At 46.4% G+C, this 21,821-nt stretch overlaps 1 protein-coding gene and 1 long non-coding RNA gene across 4 annotated transcripts in view; one reads left to right on the plus strand and one right to left on the minus strand.

Annotated features, from left to right (window-relative positions):
• Window positions 1-277: 277 nt before the first annotated feature.
• LOC114110621 (uncharacterized) lies at window positions 278-13,650 on the minus strand. The gene is made up of 2 exons (XR_003586879.3): window positions 1,822-13,650; window positions 278-468 (listed from the first exon to the last, which is right to left on the minus strand). It is a non-coding gene; the product is annotated as an uncharacterized LOC114110621 (long non-coding RNA).
• Window positions 13,651-13,927: 277 nt separating this feature from the next.
• Window positions 13,928-21,821, plus strand: part of USP42 (ubiquitin specific peptidase 42) — a 42,006-nt gene continuing 34,112 nt past the window's right edge. Inside the window, exons 1-4 of one of the 3 annotated variants that reach the window (XM_042240306.2) lie at window positions 13,928-14,028; window positions 16,738-16,784; window positions 18,065-18,311; window positions 20,325-20,525. In XM_042240306.2, coding sequence (XP_042096240.1) covers window positions 18,074-18,311; window positions 20,325-20,525 — 439 coding nt within the window. In that variant the 5' untranslated portion in view covers window positions 13,928-14,028; window positions 16,738-16,784; window positions 18,065-18,073. The other 2 variants (XM_042240303.2, XM_042240305.2) reach the window with 2 other exon arrangements.

Raw genomic sequence — 21,821 nt, forward strand, 5'->3', positions numbered from 1 at the left:
TTCGTATTATTTAATACCTCCCTGTTCCCAGCAGCTGTAAAGTAGCTCCTCGGGGAGCTGACACATCAAATTTGCTGCCGGGGAATCCCAGAACCAATCTTTAAAATTTTACACTGTTGAAATTATTTTATCTATATCTTTTGGAATTACCTCAAGGCATTTTCTTTGTTATACTCACCAATGCCTTAATGGTGCATTTATTTTCTGGGAATCAGACATTGGCCTTCTAGAGGTTAGCATAGATGAGTAAGAGTGAAAGCTAAAACAAAACCGTATCTTGGGCAAAACAAAAATTTTATTGTTAATAGTATTGCACAAGGAACAGGCAAACTTTTCCAGAAAATCTTTTGAGTCAGATTCCATTTGGCCATTATACTCTGTCCCCTCTTCTTTCCCCTTTCTGGAATTAAGCAGTCTTCACTTTATCCAAATCTTTTTCTGTTCACTTCTGTACCTGGCCATGTGCCCCTAGAACAGCATATATTTTGGACTTTAGTTTCTGGATTCTTACTGAATGTTGTATTATTGTTCTACAACTTGCTCTATCAATCAACAATGTGACTTTGAGAATTTTTTCATTACTGCATTTTATTTTATTAATTTTTAGCCACACCTCACAACATGTGGGACCTTTGTTCCCCGGCCAGGGATCAAACCAGTGCCCCCTGCATTGGAATGGAAAGTTTTAACCAACAGACCACCAGGGAAGTCCCCAATTACTGTATTTTATATATTACTCACATGCAAAAAAGCTTCTATGACCGAATTAGGTGAAAATATTTTCAGATTCCCCAGCAAGAGTGGATTTGCTTGCCCACGAGGCCCCGTTCTGACCACCATTGCCACCTTTTTATGCTAGTGTGCCCCACACTCCTTTTATTTGCCTAGTAGATCTTTCACGCTTCTGTTTGTTAGCCATTCCCTTGTATTTGTTGGAACCTGTAAAATGCAAATCTAATTATCCCTTCCTCATTGTGTTGTTGAATGTAATTAAAGAGTTAACATATAATTCAGACATACAGAAGACGTACTGGGCATATAATATCATGATAACAAGTATTATTATTATCTCTGATGTATATATTCTCTTATTGCCCTAGAAGCGACTCTTCTAAGAGACTTCATTCTGCCACAGACACTGACAACACCAAAATCAGAGAAAGCACTCTGGTGGTAGCAAAACTTCCTTAATCCTCCTTTATTGTACTAAGCTGGGATATTTTTCAGAAAGAGTTGTGAATTTTTTCCAGCAGCGTTTTAAGACAATCTACACACTGAGATCTCCCTCTGTCTCTTTCACTGCTGCTTTTGCACACGATACCCCATCTGCCTAGGAAATCCCACGTTCCTAGCCTTTACTGGTCTTGCAGTAAATCCATGTATATACAGCTTGATGCTGGGGGATATATGTTCTGACACCAACTGTGAGATCACAAGCGACGTACTTAACTTCTAATCTATAAAATGGAAATAGTTGTACCTACTTCATAGCCTTATTGTAAATAGTAAATGAGTTAATATTTTTAAACCATTCAGAAGAAGTTCCTGGGGGCATAGGGGCCTCTCAGCTATTAGCTGGTAGCCAGTATTAATGCTACCAGCAAAGGCTCAGGGACTTCCCCTGTGATCCAGTGGTTAAGACTTCACCTTCCAATGCAGGGGTTTGGGGTTGATCCCTGGTCGGGGAGCTGAGATCTCACATGCCTCAAGGCCAAAACCCCCCAAAATGAAAAAATAGCAACAGTATTGTAACAAATTTAATAATAATGTTAAAAATGATCCACATCAAAAAAAGAAAAAGAAAACAACTTAAAAAAATACCTTGCTTAATGCTCATCCTTCCTCTTTGCTCCTAGGAGGCTGATCTTCCTCCCAGCACTGACGGATATCACTCAGGTCGGACACTCTGATCCTGGTGGGAGTGTCGGTGGTTCCTTAGCCTTTGACCATTAGACTCTCCTTAACAGGAAGATTTCTTCTGAAAGTATATAATTTGTGTCTTCAGCACTCACTGAGGTGAGTTGGACATTCTTCTTCCTTTCTCCCCATTTCTTTCCCTTGCCCCTCTCCTTCAAGCCTGCAGTGTCCTAAAAATATAAATGTCGGGGACATATGGTGAAGTTGGTGCAGCCACAGAAGGAAACGAGAGCAAGACTTGGAAGAAAGTCGATTATACTCACAGGTCCCAGAGCAGGGTCACCGCATGCCCCACAGGGGCAAGGAAAGCATCAGGTTTTGGTTAAGGGGCACAAGATAGGAGTGAGGGGAAAGCCTGAGCCCAACCTTGATTGGTTTTTTTTTTTCTTTTTTTTTGATTGGGGTTTTATTGGGAGAAGCAAGATACAGCAGAGTGAGCAGCTTAGGACTGGCTTGTTGGAATAATTCTGGAAGGCTTTACCATAGGGGTATCTCAAGTTTTCCCTGGTGGCTCAGATGGTAAAACATTTGCTTGCAATTTGAGAGACCTGGGGTTCGATCCCTGGTTTGGGAAGATCCCTGGAGAAGGAAATGGCAACCCACTCCAGTACTCTTGCCTGGAAAATCCCATGGATAGAGGAGCCTGGTGGGCTACATTCCATGGAGTTGCAAAGAGTCAGACTGAGTGACTTCACTATCTCAAGTTGCCTGGCAGCTGGCCCTGGGGTAATTTAGGGGACAGGAAGTATTGACTCCTGTGTAAGAGTGAGATAAGGAAGAGGTGAGGTCTTTAAGCTTGGGACGGGTTGGTTTGCATGGGTTAATGAACTCTGCTATCTCTATGAGTTGGCTAGCTCTGGGACAGTCTCTCCTGGCCAGCAAGCTTTTTAAGATGTCAAAGCATCAGCATCGTAAAATACAGAAAATAAGAGCAGGTGATCCATCGATGCAGATCTGGTTGCTTCTGCTCAGAACGCTCCCCCCCCCAGCCCCCCTTCACCCGACTTCCAGTTACCATCCCTCAGGTCTGTAACAAAATTTTGACTCGTTGCATTTATACATGTCATAGGACCTCCCTCCCTTTGTTAGTTTGTTTGAGCCCCACCATAACAAAGTGCCACAGAGTGGGTGGCTTAAACAACAAATGAATTTTCTCATAGTTCAAGAGGCTGAACTTCCAAGGTCTTGGACCACAGGGAAAAAAAACAAAAGATATCCATAATAACCTAAGCTGGTAAAGAATCCGCCTGCAATATAGGAGACCTGGGTTCGATCCCTGAGTTGGGAAGATCCCCTGGAGAAGGGAATGGTGACCCACTCCAGTATCCTGGCCTGGAGAATCCCATGGACTGTATAGTCTGTCGGGTTACAAAGAGTTGGACATGGCTGAGAGACTTTCACTTTCATCTGGGGTCTTAATTGCTTGAGCAGGGACTGAACCTGCTCCCCCTGCATTGGAAGCGTGGAGTCTTAACCGCTGGATCGCCAAGGGAGTCCCCACACTTCCCCATTTTATAAGGATGCCTGTTCCTGGACTACAGTCCAATTCAAGGACCTCACAGTAACTAGATTACCTTTACAGAGACCCTATCTCCAAATAAGGTCATATTCTCAGGTGGTGGGAGTGATGACATGAATGTGTTGCAGGAAGGGGGACCCCTTCGAGGGCCTGAAACTGGGCTCTTGTCTAACACTCAGAAATGAATTGTCCAAGGAAACCCATGTGCTGACAAAGCAAGAGATTTTATTGGGAAAGGGCACCTGGGTGGAGAGCAGTAGGGTAAGAGAACCCAGAACAGCTCTGCCACATGGCTTGCAGTCTTGGGTTTTACGGTGATGGGATTAGTTTCCGGGTTGTCCTTAGCCAATCATTCTGACTCAGAGTCCTTCCTTGGCCTTGTTCTGCCAAGATGGATGCCAGAGAGGATTCTGGGAGGTGGTCGGACAGGTGGTGTCTGCTTTTGACCTTTCCCAAACTCTTCTGGTTGGTGGAGGCTTATTAGTTCCCTGTTCCTTACCAGGACCTGCTGCTTAAAACAACTCATGCAAATGGTTACTATAGTGCCTGGCCAGGGTGGGTGGCTTCGATCAGAGTGCTTCTCCTAACAAATGTATCTACTGTGTGTGTGTGGGGGAACACACTTTAACCTAAAGCAAACACTCCCCTCACAGCTTTCTCTTCATCCTACTATGCACAACCTCCCACTCTGCACTTCATAGCACTTCATCCGTCTCCCACACGTGCTACATCCATCTCCCATGTGTGCCAAGTCACTTCAGCCATGTCCAACTCTGCAACCCTAGATCTGTAGCCAGCCAGGCCCCTCTGTCCATAGGATTCTCCAGGCAAGATACTGGAGTGGGTTGCCATGCCCTCCTCCAGGGGATCTTCCCCACTCAGGGATCCAACCCACGTCTCTTACATCTCCTGCATCGGCAGGCAGTTCTTTACCACTAGCAGCATCTGGGAAATGCCTCCATCTCCCACAGCATTTAGCATACCTTCATTCTAAATGTTGCATTTTTGAAGCCAATTTCTCTTTCTCCCTCTAAGTCCCCTCCCCATAAAAGCACAGTGGAAACCCCATTAACACAAGCACTGTTTATGTGTCCTTAGTCATTTTTCTCTGTATGATGTACACCCTCTGATGCTCAGTGGATACTCAATGAAAAATTGATGAATGAATGAAAGTGTGAGCTATTTGGAGGGGAAGGTGGTCCATGTAAATAACTATACTCATAAATTAATGTGTTTGTTGCCTGGAGAACATTTAAATCATTTTTACTAATTTCCAGAAGTAATCCTCTTAGGATGCATGTAACTTAATTAATACTTGTAACTTAATTAAAAGGATTTATACATTTGCCCTGTAAGCAATTTATTACGTTCCATAAAGAATCCCCTTGGAATCAATTTCATCACAGTTGCAATCTAATTTGAGATACATGATACCCATTCAATATTGTGTTATAACTCTGCATTCAGCAAGTATCAGTTATGTTTGATCGTGTTCTTCATATATGCACTAAAGTTATTTTTTATTATTTGCTATTTTGTTTCATCTACTGTGATGAAAGTCACTGCTTCAAGCATTTCTAAGTTGTTACTGCTAAGACTTAGAGACCAATTGACTTTACATATCTATCTTTTTTCATCAGCCAAACTTTTATACTCTAACTGGGTTTCCATTGATTGTATTGACTCTCTCTCTCATCTTTTTATTCTTGTTTTTGTTTTACATTGGTCCAAAAAAAAAAAAAAAGAACCATATGAATCATTATGGTAATAATACACACTATGGTTTTGTTCAAACATAAGATGTTGTTAAATATCTTTGTTGACCAGCCAGCTGCACCTTTATTTCATAGTCAGCATGTTTTCACAACTATTTCTCCTCCCTTGTTTGAAACCTGAGGTCATCACATCACTGTCCGTTCCTCTGTCTTCATCTTCTGACTTTTGTGACATTCCTTTCTGTTCATGGAAGGCTGCAGTCCCCGACTCTGTTTCAGCCATCCTACTCCTCAGTCAGAATTGTCACTCCCAACTTCACCATCTGTATGGTTGACAGAGTCACCTTGATACGTAGTTTGCACCATTTGTCAAAGAGAAGTGGGGGAAACGGAGTAATAGAATAACCGAGAGGCTGGTGAACTCTCTGGAGAACTCCCTCCTCTGCTCCCACGACTGTGTTCCTGTATTTTCCACGCGTGACATCACTTCTATGTTATGCCCAAACAAAACTGGCATTAACAAAAGAAACTCTTAAGAATGACATCAGCAAAAATGGGAGCATATGAACCTCAAGGGGCCAACTCTAACGCTGAAAATCCTGCCCCAAAACTGTCAGAATCACCCTTATCAAAGCTCCAGAAGACAGTCAAAGGTTTTCAACAACTAAACACATGCTTAGCGGCTCCCAAGACTCCAGGTTCCCAATGCAGAGGGGCCAGGCCACTCTCTAGTTGCAGAGCACACGTTTCTCATTGCAGTGGTTTCTCTCCTTGCTGAGCGTGGGCTGGAGGGCTCCCCAGGCTCTAGATCACAGGCTCAGTAGTTGTGATGCATACCGGATTAATTGCTCCGAGGCATGTGGGATCTTCCCAGATCAGAGAAAAGCCTGCTCAGCAACAGAGACCCAACACAGCCAAAAATAAATAAAATTACTGAAAACAATGACTGGTATGATCATTTGTAAACTACTGTCAGCATTGACTGTCATTCTTCTTAAAAAAAAAAATTATTATTTACCTTGGCTGTTCCAGGTCTTCGTTGGGGCATGCAGGATGTTTAGTTGGAGCATATGAACTCTTCGTTGCAGCATTCAGGAACTAGTTCCCTGACCAGGGATCGAACCCCAGCCCTCTATATTGGGAGCACAGAGTCTTGGCCGCTGGACCACCAGGGAGATTCCCTGATTGTCATTCTTCAAGTCAGAAAAATGCTGAGCCTGGTGGTAGCCTCTTCCTTTGGCATCCTTCACTTTGTTCAGCTCCACGTTGAGATATTTTTCTACTAAAGCTGTGAATTGTTTCTTTCAAATGCATATCAAGGTGAATTACACATTCACTCTTCCTTTCCTCGCTTGATTTTCTTTACCATCTCTGTCTTTGAGTCTCTGTGTCCAAGTCTTCAAGTCACCTTGCTTATTGCCACTCAGCCCTCAGGCTTCAATCTCTCTGTACTTTCTGCAGGAAAACTGAAAGTTGCTCAGTCGTGTTCAACTCTTTGCGACCCTATGGACCATACAGTTCATGGATTTCTCTAGGCCAGAATACTGGAGTGGGTAGCCTTTCCCTTCTCCAGGGGATCTTCCCAACCTAGGAATTAAACCTGGGTCTCCTGTATTGCAGGTGGGTTCTTTACCAACTGAGCTATCAGGGAAGCCCACTCTGAACTCCCCCTCCCATTTACCCATGCCCTTCCAGTTGTGTTATTTTCTCCCACTCTTCTCTTCTGGAAAATTGTCCTTAATTGCTTAGCTGTTTTATATAAACATCCAAAGCTACTGAAGGCAGGGACAGTTTAGACTAACTCATCATTTTTCTTTCCCTGACTTCCAAAATAGTACCCGTATCTTTGGTTACCTAAGTGGATATTTGCTGAATGAATGCAAGTGTCACCTGTTTCGGGAGAAAGGAGCTAGACACAGCTAAGTGTTGAACCTGTGAACCAATGGCTTTTTTGCCCAGATGAACATTCAGAACATTATAGTAAGTGCCACAGGAGTCCTTTCAGAAGGCACTGAAGGTGAAGTCACTAAGTCGTGTCCGACTCTTTGCGACCCCGTGGTCTGTAGCCTACCAGGCTCCTCCGTCCATGAGATTCTCCAGGCAAGAATACTGGAGTGGGTTGCCATTTCCTTCTCCAGGGAATCTTCCTGACCCAGGGATTGAACCCAGGTCTCCTGCATTGGAGGCAGATGCTTTAACCTCTGAGCCACCAGGGAAGCCTTTGTAAATTTATTTTAATCTTTATATTATAGGCATTTTATTAAGTTCTGGAGAAAAATCTCTTTGGGATCAGTTGTTCGTTTGTTTAGTTGCTAAGTTGTGTCCGACTCTTTCGCGACCCCACTGGACTGTAGCCCACCAGGCTCTTCTGTCCATGGGACTTCCCTGGCAAGAATACTGGAGTGGGTTGCCATTTCTTTCTGCAAGGGATCCTCCGACCCAAGGATTGAACGGACTCTCTTGCATTGGTATGCAGATTCTTTCCCACTGAGCCCCCAGGGAAGCCCTATTCTTAAAATCTTTACAAACTGAAGTGTGTCTCTTCATTTAGATAGTCTTCCTTTGGGTCTTGCATGTTTTTAAACGTTATTATTTATTCTTTAGTATTTTGTTTAGCTCTTGAGAGGTTTTTTTTTTCCTATTTTTCTAATTTGGATATTGCTATATATAGATTTCAGGCTTCGCAGGTGGCACTGGTGATAAAGACCTTGCCTGCCAATGCAGGGGACAGAAGAGATGCAGGTTTGATCCCTGGGTCAGGAAGATCCCCTGGAGGAGGGCACGGCAACCCACTCCAGTATTCTTGCCTGGAGAACCCCATGCACAGACGAGCCTGGTGGGCGACAGTCCATTTGGTGCACAGAGTCAGACACGACTGAAGCCACTTAGCACGCACACACGCATATACAGGTTTCAGCTGACTTTTTTCTTGTGGTAAAATATATATAAGATTGATCATTTTAACCATTTTCAAGTGTATAGTTCAATGGCATTAAGAAAATGCACATGCAGTGGACTTTTTAAATAGTCATATAAATCAGTCACTTTTCTGGAAGCTATTCAGTGGGTCTTATGTATTTTCTCCTTTTCCCCAAAGAGAAGTATAACATGCTAATGAGAATAAGGTTGTCTCCACTGAATACAAATATCTTGCTTTGATGCTGGGGAGGGGCAGACTTCCAGAACCATGTTTAATCATTGTTTAGGATAGTATGCATTCCTTTTAAAAAAATTTCTTAATACTTATTTTTGGCTATGTTGGGTCTTATAGTTCTGACGCATGGGCTTAGTTGACCCGAGGCATGTGGGATGGAACGTGAGTCCTCTGCACTGGAAGTCTGTCATAACCACTGGACCAGAGAAGTCCCAGTGAGGCCCAATCTTAGTGATCGGTCTAGCAGCCACGAGGGGCTTTGGGGGCAGATGCTGGAGAGCGCATGGTCCTGTGGGGCACCTGCCTCCTTTGAGGCTTCCTCGTGGTCTTCAGGTTGTAGGGGTAGGATGAGAGCGGGCCTCTTCTACAGGCCCCAGAGCTTCAGACAAGTCTGAGGTTCTACCACTTAGGTTTTCATCCTTAGTCTCGGGGTCCCACCTCTTCCTTATCAGAGCCCTGACTGTGGTGCTGGCGAGTAACCATGACTAAGGAGTTGACCATTTCTAAAGTTCAGCTCCTTTTAAAAAAAATTATTCTTAATTTATTTATGGCTGGGCTGGGCCTTCGCTGCCGTGTGAAGGCTTTCTCTAGCTGCAGCGAGCAGGGGCTCCTCCCTAGTCGCCGCGCTCCGGCTTCTCACGGTGGTGGCTTCTCTTGGCACAGAGCACAGGCTCTAGAGCGCAGGCCTCAGCAGCTGTGGATACACGGGCTTAGCTGCCCCGCAGCAGGTGGAGTCTTCCTGGACCGGGGCTCAAACTCATGGGCCCTGTTCCGGCAGGCGGATACTCAACCGCTGGACCACCAGGGAAGTTCCACAGTTTTAGTTCCTTTTCAGTGAGTCTGAGCCTGGTCCTCAGAACTGTCTGCCCTCTGACTGCAGGTGACTGCTGCTTCAGTTCAGTTCAGTTCAGTCGCTCAGTCATGTCCGACTCTTTGCAACTCCATGAATCACAGCACACCAGGCCTCCCTGTGCATCACCAACTCCCGGAGTTCACTCAGACTCACGTCCATCGAGTCCGTGATGCCATCCAGCCATCTGAGCCTCGGTCAACCCCTTCTCCTCCTGCCCCCAATCCCTCCCAGCATCAGAGTCTTTTCCAATGAGTCAACTCTTCATGTGAGGTGGCCAAAGTACTGGAGTTTCAGCTTCAGCATCATTCCTTCCAAAGAAATCCCAGGGCTGATCTCCTTCAGAATGGACTGGTTGGATCTCCTTGCAGTCCAAGGGACTCTCAAGAGTCTTCTCCAACACCACAGTTCAAAAGCATCAATTCTTCGGCGCTCAGCCTTATTCACAGTCCAACTCTCACATCCATACATGACCACAGGAAAAACCATAGCCTCGACTAGACGGACCTTAGTCGGCAAAGTAATGTCTCTGCTTTTGAATATGCTATCTAGGTTGGTCATAACTTTTCTTTCAAGGAGTTAGTGTCTTTTAATTTCATGGCTGCAGTCACCATCTGCAGTGATTTTGGAGCCCCCAAAAATAAAGTCTGACACTGTTTCCACTGTTTCCCCATCTATTTCCCATGAAGTGATGGGACCGGATGCCATGATCTTCGTTTTCTGAATGTTGAGCTTTAGGCAAACTTTTTCACTCTCCACTTTCATTTTCATCAAGAGGCTTTTGAGTTCCTCATCACTTTCTGCCATAAGGGTGTGTCATCTGCATATCTGAGGTTATTGATATTTCTCCCAGCAATCTTGATTCCAGCTTGTGTTTCTTCCAGTCCAGCGTTTCTCATGATGTACTCTGCATAGAAGTGAAATAAGCAGGGTGACAATATACAGCCTTGACGTACTCCTTTTCCTATTTGGAACCAGTCTGTTGTTCCATGTCCAGTTCTAACTGTTGCTTCCTGACCTGGTTACAGATTTCTCAAGAGGCAGGTCAGGTGGTCTGGTGTTTCCATCTCTTTCAGAATTTTCCACAGTTTGTTGTGATCCACACAGTCAAAGGCTTTGGCATAGTCAATAAAGCAGAAACAGATGTTTTTCTGGAACTCTCTTGCTTTTTCCATGATCCAGCGGATGTTGGCAATTTGATCTCTGGTTCCTCTGCCTTTTCTAAAACCAGCTTGAACATCAGGAAGTTCACGGTTCACGTATTGCTGAAAGCCTGGCTTGGAGAATTTTGAGCATTACTTTACTAGCGTGTGAGATGAGTGCAATTGTGCGGTAGTTTGAGCATTCTTTGGGATTGCTTTTCTTTGGGATTGGAAGGAAAACTGACCTTTTCCAGTCCTGTGGCCACTGCTGAGTTTTTCAAATTTGCTGGAACAGGCTGCTAAGCAGATCCTTCTGGCTTTGCTGTATATTGGTAAGAAATTGCCTGGAGGCAGTTGTTTTGCCTCTTTCAAGCATAAGTGGCCACCTAATTTCAGTTTTAAAAAATTTCCCCCATGTCCTCAAACACCAGAGAGATTGGATAAGCCAGTGCTCCCCCATCTACCACTCTCCCATCCTGCTGCCCCAAGATAATGGTCATCACACAGCTGTCAGCATCCTAGCAAGCACCTGAAATCCTATCCTTAAGACTCTGCTTCTTAGGACCACTCTGTGTACCGACTCTCTTAAGTTGGGCCACCGAGAAGCAAGGCTTGAGACAGAATTCCGATGCCTGCGTTACATGGAGGGGGAGTGTTCTGGGGATAAAGAGAATGGAGGAAGGACGGTCAGGAAAAGGAGTTAAGTAAGGATGCAGTCTCAGGGGGAGATGAGCTTGCTTCTGATTTCATTGGCTCTGGACCAATTTCATTGACAGCTGGCCAAGAACAGCTGTTAGAACTGGGTAGCTCTGCGTTCTTAGTGGCCAGCACACAGAGCAGCTGAGAGTGGTCGGGCGCCTCGGCCAGCCAAGGGGATCTAGACGGGACATTAACAGCACCCACCACAGGCTCCCTTGGTATCTAGAGGTGCTTGGAAAACGTAATTTATTCCTTTTGGACACCGTTTGCTCTTTGATCACGTGATTACCTGGACTGTCACTTTCTGTGCGTGCGCTCAGTCATGTCCAGCTCTTTGCGACCCCGTGGACTGTAGCCCACCAGCCTCCTCTGTCCATGGGATTCTCCAAGCAAGAATACTGGAGTGGGCTGCTGTTTCCTACTCCAGGGGATCTTCCCAATGCAGGGATGGAACTCAAGTCTTCCGCACTGGCAGGCAGAGTTTTTAACCACTGAGCCACCTCGGAAGCCCCTGTGTCAGTTAACCTCTCGTGTAAAGAGTGTTGGTCAAGGTAACCAGCTAAGTAACTCGTGTAGGTCCCACGGCTTGTAAGAACAGAGGCAGAGTGAAACTGTCTTCCAGCAGCACTCACTTTGGTTGAACTCTGGTCTGGAGGAAAATGAGTTTCTGTGGCAAAAGCCAAAGACCTGGCTGTTTGAAGGCCATCCTTTGTCAACTTCTGCACTTAAGTCATAGGTTTGCTACAGTAAGTGGCCCTGAAGTTCTTTAGAGGAATAGGGCCTCTATGTTTGTTTTCAAGCCATAGAGGAAGGAGGAGGTAGAAGGCCATGGGACAACCCCGCCTCTCAAAAGAATTCTGTTCTAGATAGAGAATGCCAAAGGATTAAAAAAATTAAATCCCTGGGGCAAGAGAGGATGAGATGGTTGGATGGCATCACTGACTCAATGGACATGAGTTTGCCCAAACTCCTGGAGATAGTGAAGGACAGGGAAGCCTGGCATGCTGCAGTCCGTGGGGTCACAAAGAGTCAGACACGACTGAACGACTGAACAATTCTACTATATTAAGAGGCTGGTGGCAGGGGCAGTTTGTCAATAGGATGTGAAGTGGAAGATGAAATTAGAAGCCAGACTTCTTATGTGGCTTCCAAAGAAAGCATTTTGAAATAATCACAAAGCTCAGGTGACTGTTAGGCATTTGACTCCTTAATTCCTTTTCCTTCTGTTTTTAATCACCTGAAAGTCATTTGGAAAAGGCAAGCAAATTACTGGCTCCATCCCTATGGCTGGTCTGTTCTTACAAATCTCTTAATAGTGTTGCCAGGACCATGCAGGTGAAATTTCATAAGCATTCTTCATCAGGAAGTAAATTGTGGTGTTAATCCCCAAGTAAAGTCGCTCAATCCTGTCCGACTCTTTGCAACCCATTAGACTGTAGCCCACCAGGCTCCTCCATCCATGGGATTTTCCAGGCAAGAATACTGGAGTGGGTTGCCATTTCCTTCTCCAGGGGGCCTTCCCTAACAGGGATCGAACCTGGGTCTCCGGCATTGCAGGCAGATTCTTTACCGTCTGAGCCACCAGAAAGATCTTTAATCCCCAAAGTGGGTCCTGAATTTTGGAGGCTTGAAATTCACTTTTTCCTTTCTTGTTTCCTTAAACTTCAGTGTTCTAATCCAAATGTACAGCTGATCACTTGAGTGACTTTTCTTAGCGGTAAAATTAGAGCTACTTAGATATAGGGAGAGCAGTAAGATTCTGATGGGCTGGGGGTGCGCTAATGGAAGAAGAGGCATGGAGTGGGATGTTTGTAGGCAGTTTCGGCTGGGCCCTAAGAGGAAAGGGAACTGGAGGCCTTCCATGCCAGGAAGAGCAGACTTTTCTGTGGGTCAAGAAAGTAGCTAAAGGCTCTTAGGAAGGGAGCGACATCTGACCTGTCTTTTTTAAAAAAGAGGATCCTGGCCACAAGTGTGAAGGTTGAAAGTGGGCAGCAGGGTGACTGGAAGGAAGGCGAGCAGCCAGGCTAGGAAGGGACGAGAGCCCCCCTGGGTAGGTTCAGGTGGAAGTGACTTAATGTAGTAGGGTCGAGAGAAGGAGAGAGACAGAGGAAGCACTCAGGTTAGTGCAGGAGAGGGCCGCGTCTGCTCATCAAAGCAGGGAACCACACAAGGAGGAGCAGGATGGTGGTGGTGGAAGGGAGATGCCACAGTCAATTCTGTTCTCTGCTCGGCCTCGCGATGGAGACATCCAATAAGCGGCTGGATCTGGCCCTCGGGAACAAGAGCCGGTCTAGCTGCCCCCAGAGAAGGCGCCCGGCTCCGAGCTGAGATGATCTCGTGGCGGGATGGGCCGGGCCGGGGTGGTGGTTGGGGGTCTGCCTCTTCTGGAGCCCGTGTGGAAAAATTCTCCGCTTGCAGGAACACGGCTGGCGAAGTCCGAAGGTCCCCCGCTGGCTCCGGCGTCCTTAAATGCCGGGTCGCTAGACCGAGGAGAATCTCTTCCGGAGACCTGCCGTTTTAGGGTTTGGGGGAATCCAGGTGTCCCCGCCTGGTCGCGTCCCCCCGGCGGGGGCCAGACCGGGCGCACGCCGGGCAGCGGCGGGGGGCGCTCTCGGGCCTCCCCTCGCGCTCCGCGGCCGCTGGGGAAGGACCTCAGCGCACCCGCGCCGCCCGCCAATCAGCGCGTCGCTCCCGCGGCCGCCCCGGCGCTCCAGTGACGCGTGCGCCAGCCCGCGCCCGCGGCGCTTTGGGCGACGGCCCCTCCCGCGCCCGCCCGGCCCGTTAGCTGCGCGCCGCGCCTCTTGTGCGACGGCCCCTGGGCGGCGGCGGCGGCGGCGCGTGCGGGGCGCGGCCTTGGCGCGCCCCCTGGCGGCCCGGCGGGGCGCTGCGGGCGCGGCGCTGACCCGGAGGCGGCGGCGGCGGTGCCCGGATGGAGGCACGTCATTGTCCCCCGCCGGGCGGCTGGGCTGTGTGCGGCGGCGGCGGCGGCGGCGGCGGCCGAGGGGGATGGAGCGAGCGCCGAGCCGGGTCAGGTAAGCTCCCGCCTCCTCCCCGCCCGCCGCCGGCCGGCGTGGGGCCCGCGGATCGCCCGGCTCGCCCCGGCCGCCGCCGGCCGGGCCGCCTCTCAGCCAGCGCGGCCCGCCGGGGGGCTGGCGCGGCCCCTCGCCCGCCGTCCCCGCTCCGCAGCGGGCTGGGCCGCCCGGGACCCCGCCGCGCGGGTGGCAGCGCTGCCGCCGCCGGCCGGCCGGAGCCAGGCCCGCCGGGGAGGGGGGCGGCGGCCGCGGCGCTGCGGGAGCCGGGCTGCGCGGGGGAGGCCGGGCTGCCCCCCGGTTGCCATGGACACTGCCCTCCCGGCGCCCCCGCCCGGCCCAGCCCGCCCACTCGGGCCGTGGGCCGGGTCCGGGGCGGCCGGGCCGGCACCGGTCTGTCCCGGGTGGGCGTGTGCCGGCCGCCGGCCGCGGAGCACCCCCCACCCCGCGTGGCTGCCACCTCCCGCCCCCCTCCCCCCGCCCCGAGCGCCCCCCGGAGCCCCGGGCTCGCCTCCCTGCCCCCTCAAAGAGACAAACTTTCCCACCGGGTCGGCCCGCCGCGCCAGCGCCGGTCCGCTCCGCCCTCGCGGGGCCGGCCACCTGGCCGGGTCCCCGCCGGGCGTCCCGAGTTGCGCACGCCGGCCGCCGGGCGGAGCGGGCACCCACTCGCAGGGAGAGGAGGGGGCCGGCCCGGCGTCGCGGTCCCCTCTGCTCCCCAAAAGCGCGTGTGCCAGGGTCCTAGTCTTTTATCTCCGGGGCAGGAAGAGCCAGCTTACCTGGAGAGGGGGTGGCGGGAGAGGGCAATCAACATGTTTGAGAAGATTTGCCAGAACCCGAAGTTTTTACGGTCTTAGGACTTTAACCTCGCTTTATGATGAATGCAATCGAGATCGTTTTTGGTGAATAGCTCTTTTATTTTCCGGGAGGCCTATAAGGAGGGCTGACTTGTTGATGGGAAAAGCACGTTGGTTGTTTAAAGTAAATAACACTCAAATAACAGGAAAACTGGTTGAGAAACTAGTTAGCACCTGTTTTTCAAAGTGAGCCCACTGTTTTAGCTTCTTCCACGTGTTAGTGGAGTCTCAAATCTTAACTTGTATATTTGGAACACCATTCTCTTTTGACTGTATTTATTCATTCAAAATGGATTGGTGATAATGAATCATCTGTCTCACTTGTTTGTGTTTAGAGCCAGTTTCACTTTCTTTTCTGTGTCATTGAATTAAGTCTACAGACTTTGGTTTGTAGAAGTTTAAAGGTAGTCGATGTGTTTACTTACAAGTAATTAAAACCCAGGTTGTGTGTTTTTAAAGCATATGTGTTTGAAAATGGAAATACAGCTAGAAGGTGGATTACATTGTTAATATATTAAAAACAGAATGTAACAGTTTCTTTTTGCATGTATTGATATTATTACCACAGAGTATGAGGAGAGCCATAATGTTTAGAGAGATGCTTATTCTTCTAAAAATGAAAAAGAAACATATTCTAGCCTCTTGTCACCACAAGGGAGAAGATATACCATAGGAGGGACAGCATTTTAAGACTTTCAAGTAAAATATTGTACTTAGATCGAGTTACACTCAAAGGAAACGCTTGTGAAGTCACCTTGTCTCATTCCTCCACACACCATCCAACCTTGATTCTTGTACCCAATTTTTTTCAAACATGCTTTTGTAATTTTTTATCTGCCATCAGAAGATGTTGAGAGAAGTTTAATCTGTTCATTGAAGTAGTTGCTTAAAAGTCCTGAGATTTATAACAGTAATGTTTAAAAGCTTTCCTGAGAGTAAAGAACACGTAACATCTGAATCCTACACAGCATAGTTTGGCTTCCAGAAAGGTTTCTCCGTAGCAGATGGAGTTCAGTTGAATGCCTGATGGTTTCAGGGGAAGAATTCATTGGCTGAATACACGTCATGAAGGAGAATGGATGGTTCTGGTTTTCCCAAGTTGTAATGCTGTTTGGTTGTCAGTGACTGAGTTGTATGTTTTACTTATTTTTTTTTTAAGAGTTGTTCCCACTGACCACCCAAAAAAAAAAAAAGGCAACTGCAGCAAGTAAAATAGTTTTATTAGGTCATTAGTGAATGATTGTCCTGAAAGGGATGTTCACCCCAGAAAATCAAGGGTTTTGCCATTTAACATTATTGTAAATAAGGCTAGGTTAATTTGCTTCTTCCTTTTCTTCCTCCTCGACTCCTTCCTCTCTTGTTTTCTTAGTCTTGCTTCTTGTTTCGTAGTTTCTTTTGACTGTCAAATGAGGAAAGTGTAATTTTTATTTGGATAATGTGGCTCCAGCTTTCTTCCTGAGTAAGGGTCCTGTACTATATTTTACTTAGATTGACTTAACACTTCAATTCAGTTTTTCTTTTTGTTAAGATCTAATTAACATCTTCTTTTCTATTTTTACAGAAGATTCCACAATTTTTTCTTTATGGTTGTACTTTTTAGGGAGGTGATAATCTTGCTTTCATGTAAAATCACAACAAAATCAAGGCTTAAAAAAACCCTTGTTGTGAGTAGACAGTGCATCATAACCTTTGTCAAGGTGTCATATGCATGGGTATTTATTTCACTGTTTTGAATAGTTTTTGAAACAAGTTTTAATTCTACATCAGAGTCCTTAAGGATTAAATGAGATACTTTATACAAATAGTCACCTGCAGCCTGGTGCAGAGAGCAGACACTGGTTCCATTCTCTCTTCGCAGCTCAGTCACCTGTTCAGCACGTGTGGGGAGAGCTTTCCCTGTGCCAGGTGAGGGTGCACAAACAGGAACACGAGGGAGAGGAGCGTGGCAGTCTGCCCCGGAAACCAGCAAAGGGTGCCCCGCTGCTGGGGAGCTTCCAGGAGGGGTTCTCAGCCCGTCTTGGGGGAGGGGGCTGTCCAGGCAAGTGTCCCAGAGGAAATGCTGTCTAAAGGGAGCCGGGGGAGTGTTCACTGGCTGGAGGTGGAAGGGTGGGAGAGACCTGGGGGAAGACCAGCCTGTTCAGAGCTGGGGAGAGCAGGTAGGAGAGGGCAGCAGTGCCTGGGGAGGCTTCCCGGGCTGGCAGAGCGGGGGTCGGGGAGCTGTGAGAGGCGGGGCTCACCTGGAGGGTCACCTGCAGGGCAGTGGCCTGCTCGGCTGGCCGCCGCTGGGGGGCTGTGCACTGGGCCTTGGTGGAGCCCGAAGGAAGCGCAGCTGGGAGTGTGGGGCCTGGCGCCTGTGCCCAGTGGTGACTAGTTTGGGTTAGGGTGGCCCCATTTTGTAGGCGCAGTGGATTCTGTGCAGTCTCTCATAGGTCCCTACGAATATTAAGTTAGTGACTAACACGATGCCCAGCATGTAGAAAGTGCTTAATTAATGGTGGTTCTAAGATTTTAGTAGGGTTCAGAGAGAAAATTATAGTCAAGTACTTTTATAACACTTGTTTGTTTTCCAGTTTGATGTCAGAAATGCCTTAACCGGCTTCATTTTAAAAAGTCATGTATACCAAATAAATGAGCCTCTTCAGAAAATATGTTTCAAAAGTGAGACTTCCTATATTTTTTTAAAAAGTAATATAGTTCAAACAATGTCATTTTGAACTTGAAGCTTAAAGTTAGGTTTTCTTTTCAGGTAGTTGAGACTTTTCCCTGAGGAATTATATATGAATTGAAAATTGAGCCAAAGGTATTAGTGCATTTCACATTCTAGGTTTAAGCAAAAGAGAGAAAAAGACAGTTACTTCGTGAATGTAAAGAATTGAAAATTGAGGTACTTGATTGTAAATCAAAATATTAGATTTTCAGAGGGCGTGAACTAGAATGACATGATCTAATCAAATACTTCACTGAAGATTTTATGATGAAAAATTGTTGGCATGTTCCGATTAGCACAGTGGTAAATACCCCAAGAAAATTATTACAGAGCTAAAAAAGATACTGTTGCTTTTATATTGGAGTGATTTATTGGAAAATTAGCCTGCTTTTAATTATTTTCCAAGATTTAATGGTAGAATAAGTAGATTACTTTTCTTGACCTTATGAAGCAAATGTATGTTTTTTGTCTTTTACAGAGCTGAACAATGACCATAGTTGACAAAGCTGAATCTTCAGACCCATCAACCTATCAGAACCAGCCTGGCAGTTCTGAGGCTGTCTCACCTGGAGACATGGATGCAGGTTCTGCCAGCTGGGGTGCTGTGTCTTCGTTAAATGATGTTTCAAATCACACACTTTCTTTAGGACCAGTACCTGGTGCTGTAGTTTATTCAAGTTCATCTGTACCTGAAAAATCAAAACCATCACCACAAAAGGATCAAGGTATTACTTTTTAAAAGACGGAATCACTACAGGAAACTCCTGTATAAATACTGTCCATAAGTTGGTAGTTTCAGAGAGGGGCTTATTTTGCAAGATAAATTATTGCCACCTGAGTGGCCAGCAGAGTTACGTTATTTGGCGGGCTTCATTTTCCTCTGCTTCTGCTTCATGATTAACATACCTATCATAACAGGGTAAGATTATTTTTAGTTACTATTAATTTCTTTAATTATCCTAATTTTTTGAAGGATAAACTTTATTCTGGTGAGAATGGAGATGGACAAGCGTTTCATTAACTTGTCAATTAACTACCGTGCCCTAAGTAAATGTCTGCCTCTTAAAAATTTAAAAACAGTTGACTTTTGACAAGTGAGCTCTGCCCAACTTTGTTTTCAATTTTTTGTTTGTTTTTTCCCCAGTTAAAGTCATCTGTAGTCATAAAGCTCTTTGAAAGAGAGCAGATCACGTAAATATTACATTATGTATCAAACCATATAGATGTGGTTACATGTGTTAAAACTCATCCAGATAAGTAAGATGGGGACACCTTAGCTGGCGCTCCTAATACTCGGGGATCTGAAAGCTTTGAAGTTGTGAGAAAAGATTGGTTCCCACTCAGGACACTGTTCACGGAGGATGCTCGGCCCCGGGATTGTTTGAGTCCTCTTGGTGCATGTGATGCTGTGATTTGGGCTGGGGGGTGCGATTTGCTGAAGGTGTTTGGTGGGGACTTTGTCTCACAGAACAGTTTTACTGACTGTTGTCCAAAGAGGTTTAGAGACCTTTATAAGCAGGACTCTGCCACAGGGTGTCTTCTCGCAGACCCAGCCTCCTCTCGCCTTACTGGGGCCCCTCTCCCTCAGGACTGACTTGGTGTCGCCCCGCCTGGCCATTTTTGGGGCCCTTGCCACACGTTTTCAAGGCTCATGTCTCTGTTCCTAACTTGGCTCGCCCTTCTTCCCAAAGCTGAAGCCTGCCGTTTTGCGTACTTAAGTGCTCAGGATCGCTGTTGCAAGCCGAGAACCATCTAGTGTGCGTCTTAGTCGGGTGGCACTGAGAAGCTGGCAGACTTCTGAGAAACACTCTGGCTGAGGATGATTTTGGCCTCTCCTAAATAAGTTGTTTTTGCACTTCACCTGAGTTTTATTAGCATAGTTGTTAATCAGCCATTTGAGTCTTAAAAATAGATAAAAAATTGCTCGTGTATAGTATCTTTACGAGTATGTTATCCTGGTGCCTGAAATCCCGCTTCCTTACTGGTAAAGCTGGGATGACGTCACTACCAGCCTCTAGACTCGAGACTGACCCACAGCGAGTGAGGACTGAGTGAGACGGCGGGCGGCGGTGCTGGGGGCCGGACTGTCTGCGCCCACCGCAGGTGTCACCGGGCAGCGACTTGCCTGCGCTTGCTGTTGTGGGGGTGTTTATTTCAGTAGATATAGAAGAGGATAACTATAATGAACTCTCAGGCACCCGTCGTCAGCTTTGTTTATAGACTCCTGGCCACTCATACCTCTACCCATTTAACTCCTCTCCTCACTTCCCAACCGTTTAAAGCAAATCTAAGAATTTCTACTTCATCTATAAATCTTTTAATGTGTTTATCTAAATCATTCTTTTCTGAAAATTAGAATGTTTTTCTATGAAAAGTCCCGTCAATATTCAGATGTCTCCAGGTGTCATAGAATGGTTTTTAACAGTTGGTCATTGAAACCAACTTCCAGACAAGGTCTCCCCTTTGCACTTGGTGAATGTCTGCTTTAAGTTTTTAAAAATCTGTTAAATACTGTCCCCCCTCCCACACACACTCTTGTCCTTGAAATTTATTTATCAGAAAAACCAAATCATTTAGAATTTCCCGCATTCTAGGCTTTCTTTTAAAATGTCCCTTTCTCCACTGCGTTTCTGGTTAGCTGGTCATAAGAATCTTGGTCAGATTCAGGTCTGATGTGTTGTTATTTATTTAGCTTCAGAAGTGTACAAAGCTTTCGTTTTAAATGTTTATTTTTCTAGCCCTAGGTGATGGCATTGCTCCTCCACAAAAAGTTCTCTTCCCATCTGAGAAGATTTGTCTTAAATGGCAGCAGACTCATAGAGTAGGAGCTGGGCTCCAGAATTTGGGCAATACCTGTTTTGCAAACGCAGCACTGCAGTGTTTAACTTACACACCACCTCTCGCCAACTACATGCTGTCGCATGAGCACTCCAAGACATGTAAGTGTCCTGTGTTATGTTGTGTGTGTGCTGGTGTTTCGGTATGCTAACCTACTTTCATTTTTCTCTCTGAAAAAATTAAGTCAAGAATTTGGTCATCACTAAGTTGGTGTCTTTTAGAAACCACGGAGGAAGACTCAAAGGTTTACATGCAGGTTGCGTGAAAAACATTTTGCGTGTAATTTAATCTGTGGAATTATTTTAAAAGAAACGTGTTTTTTTTTCAGCATTTGGCGTTTCTGAATACACTGCTGACTTTCTACACTTGCTAAAAATCGTGCCATAAATATCTACTGCCAACAGCTTGGGACAAACAGGGTTGAGTCCTGCCTCTCCTGGCATCCATCCTGTGTTGAAGGCTTGATTCATTTACAGGCTTTAGGCGTAAGAGGAGCCTCTGGTCCCAGCTCCTAACCCCTGGAAATTTGTACAGGACTTTCCCTTTGGTGTGTCAGAGCTCAGTTTCCAACCTAGAGGGCAGGAAATTCGTTAAAACATGTTATGTCTTTAAAAACATGTTATGTCTTTCAAAGAGCATGTTTTACTTTGACTAGGGGAAAGTCAACTCAGTGGTCAACTAGTGAAATTCAGAATTTAGAATGTATCCATTTTTTGTTGAGGTTTTGAACTTCTACATAAAGTATTATAAATGCACTTCACCTTTTATAAATGAAAACTCCCTGTTCTTTGATCTATGATAATGTTCAGGTGCTAGGCCTTCATTATTGAGGTGAAAAAAAAAGCCCTTGATTTCTTTCTGAATAGTTCTTTACTTTTTTGTGTGTGGCTTGTGGGATCTTAGTTCTCCCACCAGGGACTGAATCCCGGGCTCTCGGGAGTAAAAGTGCTGAGTCCTAACCACTGGACCACCAGGAAATTCCCGAATAGTCCTTTACTTGATGGAGAATTTAGACACATTCTTTTAAAACTTTTTTCCCCCCAAAGAGCAAAATAATGGCTGTGTAAAGAATTTGGAAAGTACAGAAAATTTTAAAGTAACCAAAGGAAAATCACTGAGACTGTCAACCACCAGGAGATGTTTGCTCTGCCATGGGGTTCAGATTACAGAATGAGGAGCTCTTTGCCCTCATTTTTTCCTTTTCCAAGTCCATAGTTGATCATCATGTTAATATGTAATAATTGACATAACACGGACAGCTTTCTGATCATTTTTGCACTTAATAAAATGGGGGTGTGAATGAGAGTCCAGCCCTGGCACCTGGACGTCGAGAGAGAGGGATGGAGAAAAAGATGCAGCTGCCTGGGGTCTCAGAGTCAGGTGCTCGTCTTTTACAG

The sequence above is a fragment of the Ovis aries genome, chromosome 24 (genome assembly GCF_016772045.2).
Source record: "Ovis aries strain OAR_USU_Benz2616 breed Rambouillet chromosome 24, ARS-UI_Ramb_v3.0, whole genome shotgun sequence".
NCBI lineage: Eukaryota > Metazoa > Chordata > Mammalia > Artiodactyla > Bovidae > Ovis > Ovis aries.